This window comes from Cyclopterus lumpus, chromosome 5, assembly GCF_009769545.1.
Source record: "Cyclopterus lumpus isolate fCycLum1 chromosome 5, fCycLum1.pri, whole genome shotgun sequence".
NCBI lineage: Eukaryota > Metazoa > Chordata > Actinopteri > Perciformes > Cyclopteridae > Cyclopterus > Cyclopterus lumpus.
The window spans coordinates 7,682,143-7,702,414 of NC_046970.1; the positions used below are offsets into that span (position 1 = coordinate 7,682,143).

A 20,272-nucleotide genomic window follows, 5' to 3' on the forward strand; every position below is an offset into this window, starting at 1 on the left:
CACGGTTCTTGTGAAATGTTTTTGTATAGTATACATATTGGAGCAGATGTCCTTGTGGGAGATGTGGGTGTTTTTGCATGACAGTCTTAAGCGGTGTGAACGGTCAGCGTTGCCGAACAGACTGTATAGTCATGGGTAGTGTAGGCGCATCCGTACATGTCAGGTGTATGTGAGATTTCACGTCCGTACTCTGTTCCCACCACTGGTGTCTTCAATGTGCGTTTTTCTCAACCTTATTTAAACTCTGTATACAAACTCATGGACAGCCTGTCTCGTTTGATGAAAAAGACAGAAACTGAAACTGACTGTGTATTTGTACAAAAATAATGTGGCATTGATATGATGTTCATTAAAACTAAACTACATTTACATAAAGTTGAAGCATCCATAAACCTTAACATACCGAAGCTGCCATGTGCAAATAATGTAGAAAACAAGAATTAAATGTGTTCTGTAGTTTTGCAGTATGGTCAGATATTGATATTGTTGTCGGTTGACTCAGTCGACAAAGACTGTAACTTTGAACGATTTGATTTTGCTTACCGCTTCTCAGACTGCTCAAGCCTCATATTAACTTTGGCTAAACTTTGGAATGCAGTTTTGCCCAGAATGAAAGTTGTGTATGTTGTCTCCCATCTCTTACCTTGGAATAGCTTTGGGGGAGTATTTCTTCATGGCCAGTATAGACAGGGGTAATGATTGCAACGATAAACTCTTGCAATTTAAAGTTGGACATAGTTGGTGCATATTGTGATAAAGAGTGTAACTTTAAAAAATGTCAATGTAATTCGCCATGATTTTACTAAGGGGTCTAAGTGACTAATGGGGGCAAAACTAAAAAGGTCCAATATTGGGGGAGAACGTTGAAGACGGCAGTTAAACGGGCTGCAATATAATCGCTCAGGGCAACTCCTTCTCGTCAATGTACCTCCAGTAAAAGAGCTTGTTTTTGCTACTGAAAGGCTAAGATTTAAATTGTAGGTGTCTGGCAACATTATGGAAAGAACCCCCAAAACATGTTTCTCTACCTTTCACTTTCGGTATGTAATTGTGACATGTGACTAGCCGGAAGACAAACGTGAGTGAGAGTTGGAGAACAGAGTTTGAAAGCATAGCTTTGTTCTGTCTTATATTTTTAATGTTGAAAAGATTTAGAGGATTTCCACAATGTGGATGCGACTCGAGATCTCTGAACAAGACTTCTCCGAACAATAACAAACGGACCGAATCATCTTATAGGTAAAGAAAAAGGTTTTAATTCTCTATAGGGTTCTTTCCATAATGTAGTCAGACACTTATAATAACAATCTGAGCCTGTCAGTAAAAACAAGATGTATATTGACGTTGAGTGATTAAATGGCCACCCGTTTAGTGACTGCCATTTGCAGAGTTCTCCCTCAATACTGGATCAATTTAAATGTTGTTAGTCACTAAGACACAGAAACATGAGAAAATAGGGTCTAGGTTGAAAAATACCCAAGTAACCCAAGTAGAAGCTAATCCTTTATTCCAAGCTTGTGATTTAATAAAGGTTTACGGCTGAAACTCAACACCGAAAGGAACATCAAGCCTTGTTATCAACTGTAGCAGTGGTGAGTCCACCTTTGAGAATGTGCCACAGTCCAGTGGAGCAGAAGTGGAATTCCACATCTGCAATTATTGAACAACGGGGTGCAAAATAAGTCTTTGAGCCGCGAGGGGAGTGGAGTGGGGAGTGAGTGAAAAGTCAGTCAGGGGTGAAGTACATGACTCATGACTCAAATCCATTTTACATTTTTTTTCGTCTCTGTTTGCTTTATTCTAAAAGAAACAGACATAGGTAAATGAGATGATACACAACATTGAGGGAGGGGGGGGGAAGGGTAAATATTAGAGAAATGAATGGCGTGGTAAATAAATGCAGGCTTGAACGCTCAGTCAACGGGCGTTCCTTAGTACAGTAGGCAACACACAGTACAGTACATCCTATAGAGTCCATAATGCAACGACTCTTGTCATGTCATTCACACAAAATCATATTCGCACTTAACGAAACAAAATGAATACACTGGGTATATCCTCAATCCAGGCAACATGGAAACAGGCACACAGCTTTAATACAAACAGTGGCACACAAGGAACAATGCTTCAGATCTATCATACGTATGTGTGTCTTGTGGTACTGCAGAGTAGCTTCACATTCATTTCCAGAAGTCCGACAATAGATACAAAAAAGGCACACAGAACTGCTGGCAGGGGAACTATGGACACACACGTCCCTAAAGATGGTACTGGAGACTAAAGAATCCATGAAGTCATCAGAAACAAACATGTGCACAAACATGTGTTATAAGGCACTGTAGTAAAACATTATATATGTAGTAAAAAAAAAAAAAAGAAACAAAGTAGGTGGTATATACACCCGGGCATTTTAACATGTTATAGAAAAACATACCCTGAATGACTGTCTCTCCCAAAGTCAGCAAAACAGACCAGACCAATACATCTACACAAAGACTCTAATTCATGTTGCTGCAATGTGCTTGCTGTTAATAAATTCTTTAACGGTGTCTGTTTTGAAGTCCTCAGGGAGAGGGTTTTGTCTGTAGACAGAATCTAAACCATGGTAAGGCCAGAAGAGTCTCCCAAACTACAAGTACTGCTCCCTTTTCTCTGGTGGGGTACTTTTAACATTTGGTCTGCAATTCAAAAGGGAAAAAGAACACGTTTCAGTCAAGGTACAGTCACAGCGCACAAAAGTAAACCCAAAAGTAAACCCAAAAGACACATATTACAAGAAACACCCAGAGGTCATAGGATATAAGAGAAATCATAAATCAGCACAAAACAAAAACCACAAAAGGGGTTTCAATTCATTGTTAACGTTCGGCCAATAGTGAGACAAAGGAGGGCGTGGGAGGTGTAGTAGAGGGTTCACACGAAAACAGAGGAGGCCACCTCATTTCTTAAATAGAAGGTCTTAATTATCGTCCTTTAGGAGTCCATATTTACAGAAAAGGCTCAGAAGGTAAGGGACAAAAATGGGAGACGACAATGCGTCTTGGTTCCCATTACGGTGCAGATGTAGTAATGAAGAAAGTGAAGTATTCTTCAAGAGGTCCAAATTTAGGGTCTAAGAGAAGAACCGGAGGGGGGAGATGAGGTGGGGGAGGAGGGGAAGACAGTGGTTGGACAGTCAGGAGAGTCCTCGATAAAAGGCATGGGGGCTGATCAGTCGGGGAAACTAGTTTCACTCAACAACTCTGCCCTGAATTAGAGGAGAGAAGAAGACAGTGAGATGAGAACAGGAGGAACAGAGGACAGGAGGGGAAAGAAGAGACACATCAAGAACGCTCAGATTCTCGCACCAGCTATGAAGTGTTAGAAAGAAAGTAGAGGTTCTCATGATCACGGGATCATACTGACGTTAGCAGGAAAGAAAAAGGTGATGGAAAGTCAATGAGAAGGAGCACGGGAGGTGATGCTACATGTCAGCTCGCCACAGTTTAAAGAGATTACATATTTTAAATAAATATTAGGCTAATCATGATGGACTGGCTGAAGATGGGGACACTCTTGTGGAGAGTTAGATGAGAAGATTGGTACACTAGAGCCACCGGAGCAAACTATCTAGCTAGACTAGGTTAGCTCAGCTTTTGTGTCCAAAAGTAACAAAATCTACCGGCCAGCTCCATAATTAACAATAATGATGTCTCATTTGTTATGCTTTTTTGTCTTTAGGCACAGCCAGGCTAGCTGTTCCTCCTATTTCTGCTCTAAATGATATGCTAAGCTAAGCTAAACTCCTGCTTTTAGCTTCATATCTAAAGATAAGAGAGGGGCATCATTCTTCTCATCTAACTTTCTAACAAATAAGTATACTTTCTGAAATGCCAAATGATTACTCTAAATGTACATTTTCTTTTCTTTGGACATAGCTTTACAGGTAGTTTCTTTTTCAATTTAAATCAGACTTGTTGACCAATCCCTATTCAAAGCACAGCTGCTAATGACAGACAAGTGACGCCTGACATCCCCCTTATTTAAAGGGCACAAGGAATTTTCTATAGACGTACAACCCCCACCCCAATCTGTCAGAGCACTCCACAAACAAGTGTCTACCAAGAAAAGAGGCTGTATGACCGGGAAACAGGGGGACTAGGAGCGTTTCTAAGAAATGTTAATGTCTTTATTATCTGGAACAGTGATGGACCGGCTCTTTTAGAAACACAAACGGAGGCACATTGATGTGGGAGCATCAAGCGAGGAACTCAAGAGCCAATTTAGGCCCACTGTTGAGTTTTACAGGCTCCACCATGGGGAACATTTAAAAAACATTGCAGACATCTATTGTAATGCATCCTCGTGGAGTAGTCGATGGTTTGCAATAATACGTGACAATCTAATGCTGTGAAGTTAAGTATGACATTTATATTATTCACAAGTCAGGTTTAAACATGCTCACTTAGTCGATCATAAAGTAATAAAACTGTAGTCTTATCGCTTATGATCCTCAGTGAGATTAATACCTGTGTGGGAAGTACATGAATTAGCTTGAATCTTGTTATACAAGAGAGAATATGAGATGATAGTATGTATGAATCTGGAATGATGGTGTTAGTAGATGAAGAAGCATGGTGATGGTGTGTCGATGAGATCCTCTACTTTCTCTTGGTGTACAGTAAAATGGTGGAATGACCATTAACATCATTCATACTCAGTCAAACTAAGAATACATCTTTTTTTTAACAATTCACCTCCACTGCTGCAGTTCAGGTTGTGTCTTTATGTGCAGCCATCTTCAAGTGGTTGTTTTGTGAAATGGGACTACGTAAGAACAAGCTTCTTTTAAAGTGAGGAAGCTCGTTAGCGGTTACAAAATGGCTGCCCGGGGCCTTAATTACATGGGACGGTGAACACAGCTGTTTCTTTATTGTCACTAGTTGGTTTATTCACATGTTAGTTTCTCTTTATAAGACCGTAGCTACTGAGATCATGCCCTCTTGGGTTGTTATGGAGTTCGGAAGTTGTTTAACAACCGGGAAAATGTTCCAGTCTTCTTCAATACAGCATGATGTTCGTTTAATAAATTATGATCCATTTAAAGTAAAATAGACCATAAAGTATGCTTAAGGGTGTCGCTGGCTTGTGATTGACAGGTCGCTACCAAAGCCGTACATAGCATCTCCACGTTCCTCCAAACATGGTCATTTTCGCACACTCTTGGGGATGGTCAAAATATACAGTCCATGGTTTGAACCCAAACCAAGAATTTTTCCTAAGCCTAACCAAGTAGTTATATTGTGTAAGTAAACCTACGTTTGAAGTTTATTTTATTAAGTAGGTCTCAATCGAAAAACTGTACGTTTCCTGTGAACTGACACCTATACAGTGTCCTAGTTTGAAGCGTAGGGCCATTGCTGAGTGTCAGTATTTGACGAGTTGGGACTGAGAACGTGTTGACTTGCTGGATATTTTATAGGGCGATTCAAGACTTTTTTTTAACTCAGTGAAGAGGGGCTCACACAGTACAACCTGCAGCTGTGCTTATAGTTTGAGTAAAGAGAAGTTTAGTACAGTGAATTTGTTGGCTGACCCTTTACACAACATAACTGCACCAGTGGAGTGTGAATACACAAAGAAATATATAGGGAAAGCACAGATGCAGCTCCAACCAGGAAGCATAGGACATGCTAATAAAGTTCACTTTTTCAGTATTTCTAGCTCCATGTCCGTTGTCTCTGGGTTTCTGCTGTGACACACCTTAGTTTTCCTTTTTTTTTTTTTTAAAGTGGGTGACTGTGTTGTGATGTTGGGGGGCAGATTAAAGCTACAAATTTAATTTTCATCTTCAAAAATATATTGAGATATTAGAGAGGTGTCCATGCAGGCTATGTGTCATAATATAAGTAAGCTGGATGATTGACGTGAAATATGTAGGTTGTCTGCTCACAAATATTTTATTAAAGTTTGTAGGGTTTTTTTTAGCCACCAAAATACATACAACTGGTGGATGATGTGCTTGTGTGAGTACCTGTGTCTGCAGTGTGTAAGTACTACATTATTGCATGTGTGTGTTTGATAGTCTTTTTGTTTTGTTTTATAATTTGAGGAAAAGGGTGTTGCCAAGCGTGTCCAATGCTCTCTGTTTGGGTGGCTGCTGGAGGGGTTGGGGTTTACACGTACTCCCTGGTTGTGGAAGGCTGTGATTGGCGGTAATACTGCTGCCCTCGTATGTCCTCTTTAGAGCAGGAGCAGCACAGCAAGGAGCCGCCCAGGACCGTCAGACTTGCCGCCGCCCAGCCCACGAACAGGGCCGAGCCAAACTCATACCTGTGCAAGTGAGAGAGAGAGAGGGAGAGAGAGAGAGAGAGAGAGAGAGAGAGACAACAGGTGTACAGGATTGCTGCTAGTGTCCGAGATTTTACTGGTTTCACTTCCTTCGGAGATGTTAATGTTATAAGCTCCATTTTAAAGTAAAAAACAAGACTTGCTGAAAGCACCTTTACCCAGAAAATATCAAAGAATATCAAACCCAGAAGAAATAATAATGTAAACAATCTTGTATCTTAATTATTAGTTTTACTTATAAATGCACTTTTCTGACTCTCAAAAAAAGACATGATGACAGTAGTGAGTGTATACTACTGTGCATTTCCTCATTTGGAGTAGGCCATACCTCTGAGGGTATTCCCAAAATAATCTCACTACGTGTTTCAACACAATGCTCTGGCACAGATTAAAAGAAATGTATTTTACGGTTGGAGACAGGTATTCAGGGCTGCTCAAAATACAAAAAGGATACTATTTTGCTGTTTTAAGTGCAACTAAATAATAGTATCTCTGATACAACTGTTGCTGCAGCTAGTCATATTCATCAACAATAATTAGGAGCTATCAGCAGCCTAGTAACTAGTAACTATTGGCAGCTATGGCTAGCCATGTGTATCAACTATAATTATGTAAACATAAGCAGCTAAAGCTATAAATGTGTATTAACTATATTAGTAACAGCAGCTAAAGAAAGATTTGTTTATCAACTATAATTAGTAACTATTAGCAGCTAAAGCTATCCATGTTTATCTACTATAATTAGGAACTATAAGCAGCTAAACCTAACCATATTTATCAACTACAATAAGGAACTATTAGCAGCTAAAGCTGTTAGTTAAGTTAACTTGTGCATTTTATTTTGTGCTATTTTTTTTATTTTATTTTTTGCATCAAGGGCCTTGTAACATTTTCCTATAGTCATCCTTTGTATAATGACAATAAAGATAATTTTATTATATTGTAATAGCTAAGCTAAACATGCTATTATTTTAGGAAATGTTAACAGTTAAAGCTTTTTGAGAGCAGCTTGGCTGAATGACCATCTTGGCCAATCAGGGTGTGACAACAGTGTGACGAGCCCCCTTCCTTCGGATTTAGGAAAGGTGGAGAACTACAGGACACAGATCCTTCCTGGGTGTAAAGGATGGCAGTTTATTTTAATGTAAAAACAACTGTTGCATATCCAACTTCAGACAAAATATGAGACTTCTTCAATGCTGTTACTGGACGCAAACTGGTCTGCATTACTTTGGAGGCCGACGTCTGTCAGTGTCTCTAACCTCTGCACAACCTCTTCTCAGCAGCGATTCAAACAGACATCACTCACTTTGTCTTGTTAAATGGGAAACGACTCTAAGGAAGCGGAACGTGTTCATCTATTATTAGTGCAATCATACTTTTGGTTATTTCGAAGGGCAGCTTTTAATAAGGGGGTATTGGGGGTATTTGATATGAGATCTATTTAATGTTGTGTTTACATGATGGTATCCTGTATTCCATAGAATTAAACGCAGGTTAACCCAGTAGATTGTGACAAATCCACCGAATTAATAGTTTGGTGGTTTCAAGATTATGACAATAAACTGCCAGCATTTGCCCATTGCCTCAAAACAGTCCCATACACAGTATGTATTATGTGTAAAATTATTATATTTTACACAATATTTTATTTCAGCCGATATACGAATATGAATTTTAAGAATTTTAAATGGCACATTCATGTGTCCTTAAATTTAAAATCATTAATTTACAAAGTTGCCATGTTTTCTGAGAGCATTTAATGGGCCACGACACTACGACAACAACAAAATATACTATGTATGAAGTTGAGTTTGTCAGCAGTTCTTTCACATACCTGGCGTTGGGCGGTGTGTTCGGGTTGAAGAACTGATAGGACACCTGAGTGGCATACCAGGACACGGACACCAGGGTACATAGACCTGTGGGGGGGCAGGGGGGAGAACAGATAAGTAAGCATTCACTGGAGCTACAACAACACACAAACGAACTGAGATGAATCCGCATCCTATTTCCCCCCTCTGGGTTGGTGGTTTATGTCTGTGGTCAGCGACTAATGTCTTTAAAAGGACCACTTCCTGTTTACAGCAAGGACTCGTAATTACAGAGATGACCCCCCCCCCCCCCGCCCACACCACTGTGCTGGTTGTCGGAGATACTGCTGTATATCTATATGATTGGTTACAAAGTAAACAGCATCAACGGAACACAGCAGAAGTCCCACCTGCAAGCAGGAAGAGAGCTCCTCCGGCCACGGCGATTCGGGTCTTGGTGACTGGGTTGTTGTCCCCCACCTTGGTGCACTTCATGCCCACCACGCTGACGATGATGCTGATGAAGCCCAGCAGCACGGACACTACCATGAGGGCTCGACATGTCTGGATGTGGACTGGATAAAGAAAATGGAAAAGGGGGGGCAGAGGGGAGCACAGAGTGGCAATACAATAGAAGATATGGAAGAAAGGGAAGGGAGGGGAGAGGGGGAGAAACTGGTGAGGGAACATATCTTTTGAGTCCATCACTTGTAACTAAAATGCACATATCTGGACATTAAAAGTGACGATTACGAGGGTATGAAGCTGGTAGATGGGAGACCACATGTCCTGTTATCCCGGCAGGGTAATTCCTGCCCTATTTCGTTTCCAGAGGTGACTTTCTCAGGCCAGGCTCTGGGACCTTTTTAAACGACCCTGTAAATCTTCCCCAGATAATGCTGCTGTGGTTTTGCCTTCTCAAAAATCTAATGCGCCGCCCACAGGGGCCTCAGCACACACATAACTCAGTGGGAGGAACATATTTACACATTATTTACACACACAGACACACACACACACAATATCTGTAGGTGGAATAGATGAAATACACAACTCTCTCTCTCTCTCTCTTTTTTACACACACACCCACGGAGGAGCTGTAGGAGGGCCTGCTTTACATGTTTCACACAGTGGGATTAGTGTGGCTTTGTCACAAAGCAAGATTGTTTTCACGGGGGCCATCGCCACAGCGATCAGACTGATGCCTCAAACCTGTTTGAGGCGACGCAAAGCGCTTAATGATACTGTCAGTGTCTTGTCTCATTTGCAGCGAGGGGATTGTTGACGCCCCAGCAGCGGAAGTAGACACGCAAAGTCCCGTGTATCCAGATTCTGATAACAGACAAAGCTGACAAATCACCAAAAGGAAAACATAAAAGAGCCTTTCATACAGGTTGAACAGCCAAGGTCCTTCGCATTAAAGCCGCAAACACAACGTCACTGAATAGCCTTAAACAGATATAAAAAAAACAACAACAATAGAATAGTTTGAAGAATTCAAGGTCCACTTACAATTTTTTTTCAACTCCATTTCATGTCCTTCAAAGCTTTGTTGAAAAAAAGGTAGAGAGTGAAGCCTTGAGCTCGTGTTTTTTTGGCCAAACTTTCCAAGGTAAACAAAAATGTTTCATGGTCAACTAGAACAGAATAGAATAGAAGATAACGGCTACTCTTAGCCTACTCTGACAATACTTAAGCTTTTCAACTCACAGTTGTTGTTTTTTCGTCAAACTATTACTACTTTAATTTCCAATTAGATTCAAATCGATAGAGTAGCTTGAGAAAAATGTTGCATTTATCCTGAGATTTCAATCACAGTGAAGTCTTCAAAACTCTGGAAAGGGGCTATTAAGAAGCTTGAGCAACAATTTTTTTTGGGTCAAAACTACGGTTTCCAAGGTCAAGAATGATTTTTTGTGCTCCTAGAATGCGCTAGAATATAATTGTTTGACCAAAAAAAACAATCTAAATGAAATGTCACATTTAGCTTTTTCTCTGAAGCTTTCAAATGCATCTCACCATCTTCAAAGCCCCCCAAAAGACCTAGTGACAACAATCTTTTCAGAGCTTTCAACTGCATCTCACCGTCTTCAAGTGTTTTGCAGAATCAACAGTATAATTAGAATTAGAAGAGCGTAAAATAAAATAAAATCGACAAGACCTGTTTGTCGAATGACTATTTCCAATGTCAAGAATAGAATTTCACGCTACATTAGAAGAGACTTTATGTGTGAGAAAAAAAAAGTCACTCCAAAAAGAGCTCTAGGTCAACAGCCTAAGCAGGAACCTGAAGTCATCGTTTGTCATTGTGACAAAAATACACACACCATCATTCATGGTGCAGCAGTGAAGTAGCATTTCAGAAGCTGATCTGAAGGGACTTATGATGGGCGGGGAGGATGTAACAATCTTTGAAGTCTGATTTATGGCTCCAGAGCTCCTTTTGATTGACTCTCTGTATAGTCTTCAACAGAGAGAGGTTTGATTTTCCGTTCTTTCATCCATTCTTGAGCATTCCTCTTTTTTATTTCTGAGGGATGTGCGGGGGTTCAGGCCGATGCTCTGACCCGTTTCAGTTGGTGACAAACCAGAAGGGCGTTCGGGGGCCTTTTGGGGTGAAGGAGAGGCTAAAAGCAGGGAGGGATGGAGGCTGGCTCCCCCATCTCTCTCTCTCTCTCTCTCTCTCTCTCTCTCTCTCTCTCTCTCTCTCTCTCTCTCTCTCTCTCCAGCGTCCAAGGTTGGCAGTGCCAGTCACAAGCTTTCAATGAGGATGTGTGCGAGCTGGTGTGTGTGAGTGTGTGTGTGTGTGTGTGTGTGCGTGTAGCCACTGTAAGGTCCTATTGTGAGGTCACTTGTGACTCTTTTGTATGTAATATCGGTTTTCCCACGGACTACACAACTATGAAAATTGAACTCATATCTGACAACCGCAGCCCTTTTTAAGTTCAATTGTACCTCAAGTGCATACTTGATGTTCAAACCTAATTGTTTTACCACATATTAGTTCACATATCCTAACTGGTCAAGACTAAGCTCTTACAGTAGGTTACAGTAGGTATATATACTTGAATGTGCGTATACTGCACCAGTGCCGGTGTAACTTTTATATTTTTCTCATTGTCAACAAATCCCATGAAAAGATGAATGTATCCTACTAACAGGTATAAAGTGTGTATCTTCTTCCTCTGTGCCATAGCGCTCTATTGTTGTCCAAAAACCTTTTTGAGCCACACTGTTGCACCGGGTGACATTTTGCTTCATTACAATGACCACTCCCACCGCAGTATATTTTTGAATCAGTCCCACAAACACTGTCCTGCTGTCTCAAAATGCTGCAAATAGTCCCCAACAAAATGCACTGTGTCCTACTATTTGAGAAAGATCTGCTAAAAACTACAGTGCTCAGCTGTTTTGGGGAAATTGCTGGGCCTTTTTTCAAATATTGCTGAATTTTTATTTACTTCTTTAGGAGGAATCATTGTGCTTGGGGCCACAGACTGCATAGAGAAGTCAGAAAGTATTGGAAGGCGAACAGGTCTTTTTTATAGGATTTGTCGACTATAAAAAAAACATACACACCAGCCTTAAACATGAATTAATGACAATACACGGGAAGTTGAGCTGACTTGTCTCCTGGGCAGGTTATCCAACTCAATATTACCAAATACCGTGTTCTCATCTACTTAATCTATATCAGCAGGCGCAACTACACTTTTACATCAATCTACGTTACAGAACCGGAGACAAGTTGACAGACGAGAAACGTCATCTTTTTTCGTCCGGCCTAACATTAACACGAATACAAGGTTTATTATGTTATTTTGTGTTTCCGGTTGTGAAGAGCTGTCCTATCAGCACCACCGCCATCCTGAAAATGAAAAAAACATCCTTCTATCAACCTGAAACACCATCTCCTTTTTTGAGCAAAACAAAATTGTGCAAACCCGCAGAGCAGGTCCAACACTTTCTTCCGCCACGGCTGCTTGGCCGCATCAGTGGAGCGCAGCCACAGTCTGGTGAACAATTACACCCTCCATCACATGCTGCCCCCGCTGCGAAAAAAGTAGCCCGTGAGAAGAGCTCCTTCAGAACTCATATCAGCGCCGGTGTTGGCTCACACCAAACGCCACCCCACATGATCGAATGCCGATCTGCTCCGTTTCATAATCTGTTTGGGGAAACACCTGGACGACCTTGTGATCGATCGAGACTCGCTCCGTGCTGCGTTCACCCAACACTGCGCAGTGTGTTTAACCCCCTGTTCAGAATAATTTCTTCACTGTGCTGTCTGCAGCCTGAATCTGCACTCACTGGGTGTGTTAATGAACAAACGGAACAATGTGCGCGTGTGGGAAAGACGGAGCGCATTCTGGGAATATCTCTGGTGTTTTAGCTCAACACTGGCCTTTTCTTCTCCGAACAGCCCCCATTCATCGGCGAAGGACAATGCGTCGTTCTTATCGCCGCGATGAGCCAAAGGAGATGGGGGGATTGGGTCGTTGCGTACTTTTTTTGATCCAGCAGCTCACCAAAATGTTTGCAAACCGCCTCTTTTTGTTGCCCTAAGGCGAGCGTGCCACAGCGGTAAGCGTAATCACAGAGAAAAAAAACTACATTGTTTTATGAAAATGACTTGTGACCTGAGAACCACCCCCCACCCCCCCTGTAGTCTTTCATTATAATCTGTAATAGGTTGATTTAAGCAGACAGTAGATGGATGGGTTCCTGTAATCTGCGTTCCATTAATTATGAGTCACTAGGTCCTACTCACATATTGGAGATGACAGGAGTCTCATATTCTGAGCTAATTTATGTCTGAACCCCACATTCCTGATCCCCCCTCGCCCCTGTCCCTCTCTGACCCTCACTCGCTCGCAAATTACGCTTTGTAGTTTTTAATTGAACTTAATGATTTTGCAAGATTTACAGCTCTTTTTTTTTTCTTCTGTTTTTTTGCAGATGATTGATAACTACAATAGCTGTTGTGATATCATCTAAATTCGGGGAAGACAAACTGAGTGTGAGGTTTTTTTTCCCTGGATCTTTTTGTTGAAAAGACGATTTGATAGAGAAAGCAACGTGAGAACGTTGGTCGAAGAAATCGTTTTTGGTGATGCTTTGCGAGCTGATAATTGAATTATAACTGCCTTTTCATCATCTAGCGAATGTCACTCAACCAGCTCAACCCACTGAGATGTCAGCATATTTCTTAGGTTTCAAATATGATGACACTCAAAGAAATTAGCCACGGGAAGAGGTTTTACCAAAAACAGAAGATGGGAGACAAGAGAATCAGAGAATCAGACGATGAAAGTTAATATGGTACTCACTGTCCAGCGAGAGCATGGAGTCAAAGATCTTGCACTGCACCTGTCCTGTGCTCTGCGAGGCGCAGCTCATCCACAGACCCTCGTACAGACCCACGGCGGTGATGATGGCGTCGCCAGCGTACGACGACTGCTTCCACTGGGGCAATGCGGTGGTGGAGATGATGCCGATCCAGCCACCCAATGCCAGGAAGTAACCCAACAACTGGAGACCTGAGTTAGCCATCCTTTTTGGGTTTTTTACTTCTCTTTTAGCTCTGTCCCTCTAACTCCTGTCTGTCCCTCACTGTTTTCCGGTCGCGATGGCTTTTTGTTCCGAGGGTGACCCTGGCGTGTTGTCCTGTCTTTGAGCAGTCCCCGTGGAAACACCTGTTGTGATCCTGTCACTTGTTTCACTAGTCTCTATCTGGTCACTCTGAGCATCTACCTTCTGCCTCTCGGCTTTAACTTTCATCTGTGTAACTCCCCCTCTTTCTCCTCGTCTCTCAACTCTTTTCTATTTTTTTTTTTGTTGCTCTTGAGCTCTCCACGTCAGTTGGGACGATGAGTCGAATGTCACCCCTCTGGACCTTTCCCGTCTGATTCGTTGATGTCTCTGGGGCACGGTCAAAGTGGAAGAAAACCTTTTCTTGTGGTCAGCGGTTCTGTTCATCAAGCATCGTCGCTGGGCTGCCTCACTCTCTGCATGGCTTCCACCAGTGCGTTCTCTCTCTTTCTCTCTTTTCTCTCTCTAACTCTCTCTCTCTCTCTCTCTCTCTCTCACTCTGTGCTGCTTGCTTACTTTCCCCCCACTACAATCTTTCCATCTGCTCCTGGCTCAAGTGGCTCAATGAGGGGTAGCATGGATAAACAGAAAAAAAAGAAAGGAGTAAAAAGAAGAAAAAAAACGTGAACACAAAAAGTCCTTAACAGGCTGACCAAGGAGGGATGGGGTAAAGGGCTCGTCTGTGATTGGACTCCTTGGTGGAGTAGGAACGCCCACTGGGAGGGAAGAGGGATGGGCTGATTGGGCAAACAATCCCTGTTTCAAACGGATAGGGAAAGAAAAAGATGGGAAAAACAGCAAGTCACAATGACCAGTTCATTAAAGGTATTTTCTTAAAAATATGTTCAAATCCGATTTGAGTTTAAATCTGCATTGCTATCACTTAATCAGACCCTCCGACACGCTGGTGTTCTAGGTCTCGCATGCATTGGTCCTTCAAAGGTTTTGCCCCGGCTGGAGGTGTGGACGAGGTGGTGGTAAAAGTGCAACAAACACACGTAAATCAGAATCGAAACAATGCCTGGCTGAAAAGGACGTGTCACAGCCAGACAGGCTCTCTGGGAATTATGGGCCGCCGAGGCAAGCCTTCCACCCCCCACATTACCATGGTGACCGGGACAAATGAAGAGAGAGAAAGAGAGAGCGGGAGCTCACCCGACTGTACATCCTTGCGAGCTGCAAACGCAGACACACTACAGTCTTTGGTGTGTCTTTTTGGAGAACTTTCCCACAGTTTACGCGCCCCCATCAGCTCTGCTTCAACTCAACTCATTACGTTACCTTTAAGTCCCATTTGGACTAACCACATCGTTCCATTCTGCCAATTAGACTGTCCACGGGGTCCTCGGTCCCGGAGACATCGCAGTTTTATCACATCTGTAAGAGACATGTCTCACCCCCACCCTGCACGCACGCACGCGCACACACACACACACACACACACACACACACACACACACACACACACACACACACACACAGCCTGTCTACACAACATGTTATTGCCTTTACTCTCCAGGTTGGTCTCAAAAGACTTTGGATATATAGATTACTCATCGAACGTTTTTCTCACTTTATTCCATGTGTTAGCCGTTTGCCCTTTTGTTTGCCTTCTTCTCATCTCTCCTACCAACTGGACCATGAACTTGTTCTCCCATAACATCACAAAAACAACACAACACGTGAACATGCATGTGACCGCACTTATCCGGCACTGAGCATGTCTTTGAAAACTCCTAGCTGCACACACACACACACACAAATTCAAACACATATATGGATCGAAAGTGCGGTACATGGAGGTCTACCTCACGGGTTCATAGCATAGAAATAGAACAGAAGTAGAACAGACATGGAGCAGTTTTCCGTGGTCATTTGACTGGTACAAAAGAAAATGCCAGTTGTTACTTGTGGTGGCAACATTTCAGAGAGGCTGTAACGTGTGGTCGCAGCTTGCTGTGAAGTGAGAGGACGTAGCTCTGAAGATGTCAGGCTAGTTAGCTAAGTAGCTTGTTCTTCTCCGGAGCGGTGGGGAATGAGGCAGAGGGACCTTAAGACCCAGCCAGCTGTTTGTATCAGTGGGCTAGCTAGCATACAGCCATGTTTTAATGTTACACTGGTTACAGAGAGTAAGTCGATCAAAGTTCTCACTCATCCGGCAATAGCAATGTGGTTTCCTACGCTGTGACAAGAGTGTGTGGATGTAGCATAAAGTTGTCTGATTTTACTCATTTACTCTTGACGCTTTGTTACGTTACTACTTTACACATTTTAGTAATTATTGCAAAACCTCAGCAAAGTGAATCTGCAACTTGCCATAAGACTTATACGGTGTTATAAGTCTAGTTTATACGGAAGTCAGCCCACTACAACTGACATATCGAAATGGCCGCCTCTCTGACCGTCCTGCTAGGTGGATTTGATCGGGAATGTCCCTTCTACTCCTTTTCTATTTCTATGGTTCAAACCAACCCTGGTTTATTAACCTCCAAGCCCTTCTCATCCACACTATTATCATAGGTGTGCATATTCCTGGGGTATGTACAGTATGTGTGACCGTACCTATTGTGTGCTCAGGTTTGCAGTGTCTAATGAGGGGCTTGACATATGGGGTGAGTTGTGGTCAGAGCACAGAGGTCAGCTGAGCACTGAGCACAGCTGAGGCGAGAAGAGATGAAAATGAGGCAAAGCAAGTGCGCCGGTCAGGTCAAGTGTGGTGGGTGGAGGGCCTGGGGCTTTCTGATTTTGAATCATAACAATACACTGCCATTGGTGGGGTTACAGCGGTACAAGTTCAAGCGGGACACACTCCACTCAGCAATGTTTTGAGTGTCAAACAAGCCTGTAGGCTGAGAGCAAACATAGATGTCGAAAATGCAGCATTTGACCGGATGCATAGTTTGAAGCTTACGGCCACTGACCAAATGTCTGTATTAGACGAGCTGGGAGTGAGAATGTGTTGAAACGTTACACACTTTTTATTACCCCAACCATGAGGTCACTTATCAGGTAAAGACAAACAAACATATGTCCTTTAGGCATATCAACAGACAACAATGCCTTGTATGTTTATTTGAAAGATGGCTCTGAAGGTTGTTCTGAGAGGACAGGTCACAAGAGCTAGCTTTTTGCTACTAGCGTACTAGCATACTTTCAGTTGGTCATGTCAAGATGGTTACCCACAAGTTGTGAAAACATGTGAAAACTCTCATGAGACTCGTTGCCCAACGACCTGTCCTAAACTTAACTAGTCAAGGTCAATGCCCAACCTTAAACATTCAAGGTCAATACCTAACAGTAACTATGTGAGGTAAATGCCTAACTTTACCATTCAAGGTCAATGCAGAGCCTTAACTATTCAAGGACAGTGTCTAACCATAACCATTCAAGGTCAATGGCTAACCGTAACCATTAAAGGTCAATGCCTAACTAAAACCATTTGAGGTCAATACCTTAACCAGTCAAGGTCATAACTTCCGCCATCACACAATAATTTCACAACTTGTTATCTTTTAGATGTGCCCTTTTGGCGTTCGAGTTGCATTGTAGATGCCAAGATGTTATCTCTGCTTCTTTCTGGTTAACTATCTACTGTGAGTCTGAATGTTGTCGGAGTGCAATACATATGCAATTGTTTGCATAGTTTTTTGTGATACAGCATCTCACTCCGATCTCCCGCACCCCAACAGGTGCGTATAGTGTAGTTTGTGCTGTTCACAGTGTTGAACATTTATAAAATTCAACAAATTCAGAGTGTCCCGATCTTTATGGATAAACCAGACTACATTGACGGCAGTTTTCATAGTTCTTTAAGAAGTATCAGTGTGGCTAAGCAAGTTTATTTAAAATGTGGGTTACTGTTTGAAATGACTACTCTTCTGTTAAAACGTCTCTGAAACATCATGTTTCTTTCACTTTCAAGTTACTTCAGTGTAAACCCTCTTCCATAAATAATTGGATAATTGTGAAAGGACATTAATATTGGTGAACGTGTTACCATTCCGAGAAGTCTATAAGTTCTTGTGACTTTTCCTAAAGATCCCTGTAGTGTCACTCTGTGCTCCAGCACCATTACTGATGGATACAGCCCACTACACTACTCTTATCTCTTTGATTTGACTCTCCCCAAACAGGAAGCCAGCAAAAGAAGTTAACAGTGTCTCATACCAAAGCACACACAATTAAGACATCAGGGGCCTATCAGATTATCTGGTGTTGTCAGGGTTACGGTGAGACACATGTGGACATGTAAACAGTATTGGTGGAGGATTATGTAACACAACAGGCAGGTTGTGGATTAGTGCAACTTGAAGAAACGGATAGGGATTATTCAGTGAAGCAACTTCACTTTGATGTCACATGAGGGAAACTTGTATGCAGTCATACATCTGGAAGATACTATACATTGCTATGCAAAGTTGTACATGAGTTGAAAAATTCAAAAATAAACTGAATTGAATTGAATTGAGTTTGCAGTATTTCCAGAGACCTTCTAGGGCTTTCCAGTAATTACAGTGCGTCAAGCCTTTCCTGTCGATGTTTTTCACCCTGGAGAGCTCACATGAAAAGGTGGCATTTGAATGAATGCTAACTCAACACAAAAATGTATAATGTATATCTCTGCCCCAAAGGAGAGCTCCTCTGGACGGGCTCAAGTGCCCCTGAAGAGACTGTTGGCTCTGCTGATTAAGGAGTTGAACAGGGCATCTTTTCAACCACATTACACAGCAGCATCAAGTGTCGCATTGGACAACAACAAAAAGCAGGAGGAGAAAAAAAGGAGAGAGTTGACTGATTAGTATACTTATTGTTGTTCACTAATGTCGTAATTGCTTTTGATTATGTCATTTTGGATATTTAATTCTGAAAGCAACTGCGAGAGGCTGACGAGAGCCCTTTCCAAGAATGCCCCATAGTCCTGTTCATTTAATGACATGCAGAGGCGCACGTCCTTCGAATTCTTTTCATCCCAGTGTTTCCTAAACTCACTGTGGTCAACCTTGCTTTCATGCCTGGCTTCAGTTCAGCCGTTGGGTCAGCGCCTTCTGGTGATGGCAGTAGTGAAGCGTGTAACTGTCAGGGGAGACCCCTCCTTTCTGTCCCCTCCAACCTGCTTATCCCCCATCACCGTACTGTCTTTTATCTCCTCCCTCTTCTCTTCCCTCCAACTCCTGGCCAGAGGATGCATGGTTCAGTGGGTGCCATCAGTCACTCCCTCTCTCCATCGTCCTTCCCCACCTCTTACCTCTTTCCCTCTCCCCAGATTTTCCAGACCCCTGCCGCACTAAGCTGAGCTTAAGAGTCAGCTGAGCTGATCAAAGAACCGTAGCCATGTAGTGGCTAACAAGAGGCGAGAGTTCCCAACGACACAGGACCTCCCAGGGGTTTCCACCGACATAGAGCTACTGTAACTAGAACGGACATGGAAGGACCCGGCTGATAGATGCGTTGCATGAGTAGTCGTGTGGTATACTTACACAAATGGCTGTCTGGTTTTCTGGGAATAGGTACTTGTTCTTGCCGTGGCCGAGCTCTTGACCAAGGGGCATTTTGCCGATTTGCTCTAGCGATTTTACATCTGCCGAGAAAGCCACCCTCCATGACTTAGCATCCCCCTAGTGCGGGGAAGGCCCAGGTCTTGTTCCCACCACTGCCCTCCCTCTCACCTCACCGCCCCCTCCCTCTCCATCTACCACCCTGCCCGTCATGTCGACCCCTTCCAGTTTCTTCAGTATGTTCTGGCCCCCTATTATTACTCTAATTAGCCCTAGCAGGATTCCCCTCCTCTTCCTCCTCCTTTGTTACCCATTTCCTCTTTTGTACTTCATGACATTTTTTACTTCTGTTTTCACCCAAACTGCTCTTGGACTGTATACTGTAGCCCTGCCATAAGCCGCTGGTTGACCACAGCAGGGACGAAACCAATCTCCGGCATCAAGCTTGGTCTTTTTGTTTGCTCGTAAATGTTGGACTAGGGTTGTCACTTTGTCCTCTAAATCTTGCCTGTTGCTCAAAAGAGGGAACAAGTAAAATTACCTTTAATGATTTCCTAATGAAAACATTCCAGTGTGTCAGCGGGCATTCCCAAAATGCAGTCAATAAACTGCTGTTCTCTTTGCAAATGCAAAAAAGGAGAAAACTCGTGAGCAGTGCTAAAATATAATCATTACATTGATCCATCTGAAAAGTAATGTGAGGGGGCATTTTAAATCATGGATATACTGTAGGTAAGGCTCCCTGCCGACTTTGTAAAACACAATTGCCATACAGTAGTTTTACCACAAAGGAAAATCTGACGAGTCACGTTCACTTGTGGAGGCACTGGGAATGAGCAGAACATCAATTCTACAACGTAAATCAGGATTAGACTACATGTGTTGCGTTGAAATTGATTCGAACAAATTACTTGTTTGATTCAATATTTCAATACTATAAAATCTGTTGAATTGAGTTTGAAGTTAATTCAGTTAGTTAGTTAGTCAGTTAAAATCAAAGGACATACAAAATGACATGGAACAATGTGTGAAGGGAGAGGA

General features: G+C 42.5%; 1 protein-coding gene across 1 annotated transcript; it reads right to left on the reverse strand.

The window, feature by feature from the left end:
• Positions 1 to 1,780: 1,780 nt before the first annotated feature.
• cldn19 (claudin 19) lies at positions 1,781 to 14,281 on the reverse strand. Its single transcript, XM_034533125.1, has 5 exons — positions 13,475 to 14,281; positions 8,555 to 8,719; positions 8,168 to 8,252; positions 6,166 to 6,312; positions 1,781 to 2,678 (listed from the first exon to the last, which is right to left on the reverse strand). Exons 1-5 carry the CDS (start codon positions 13,695 to 13,697, stop codon positions 2,630 to 2,632), a joined length of 669 nt encoding a protein of 222 aa, XP_034389016.1. The 5' UTR covers positions 13,698 to 14,281; the 3' UTR covers positions 1,781 to 2,629.
• Between the last annotated feature and the right edge of the window lie 5,991 nt (positions 14,282 to 20,272).

What these genes read in the sequence shown, in the direction of transcription:
- cldn19 (XM_034533125.1), bottom strand. Translation starts at nt 13,697, where the DNA reads ATGGCTAACTCAGGTCTCCAGTTGTTGGGTTACTTCCTGGCATTGGGT. An exon ending in CTCCATGCTCTCGCTGGACA is followed by an intron (nt 8,720 to 13,474) that starts GTGAGTACCATA and finishes TTCTTTATCCAG; the next exon opens with TCCACATCCAGACATGTCGA. An exon ending in CAGCCTTCCACAACCAGGGA is followed by an intron (nt 2,679 to 6,165) that starts GTACGTGTAAAC and finishes TTTGAATTGCAG; the next exon opens with ACCAAATGTTAAAAGTACCC.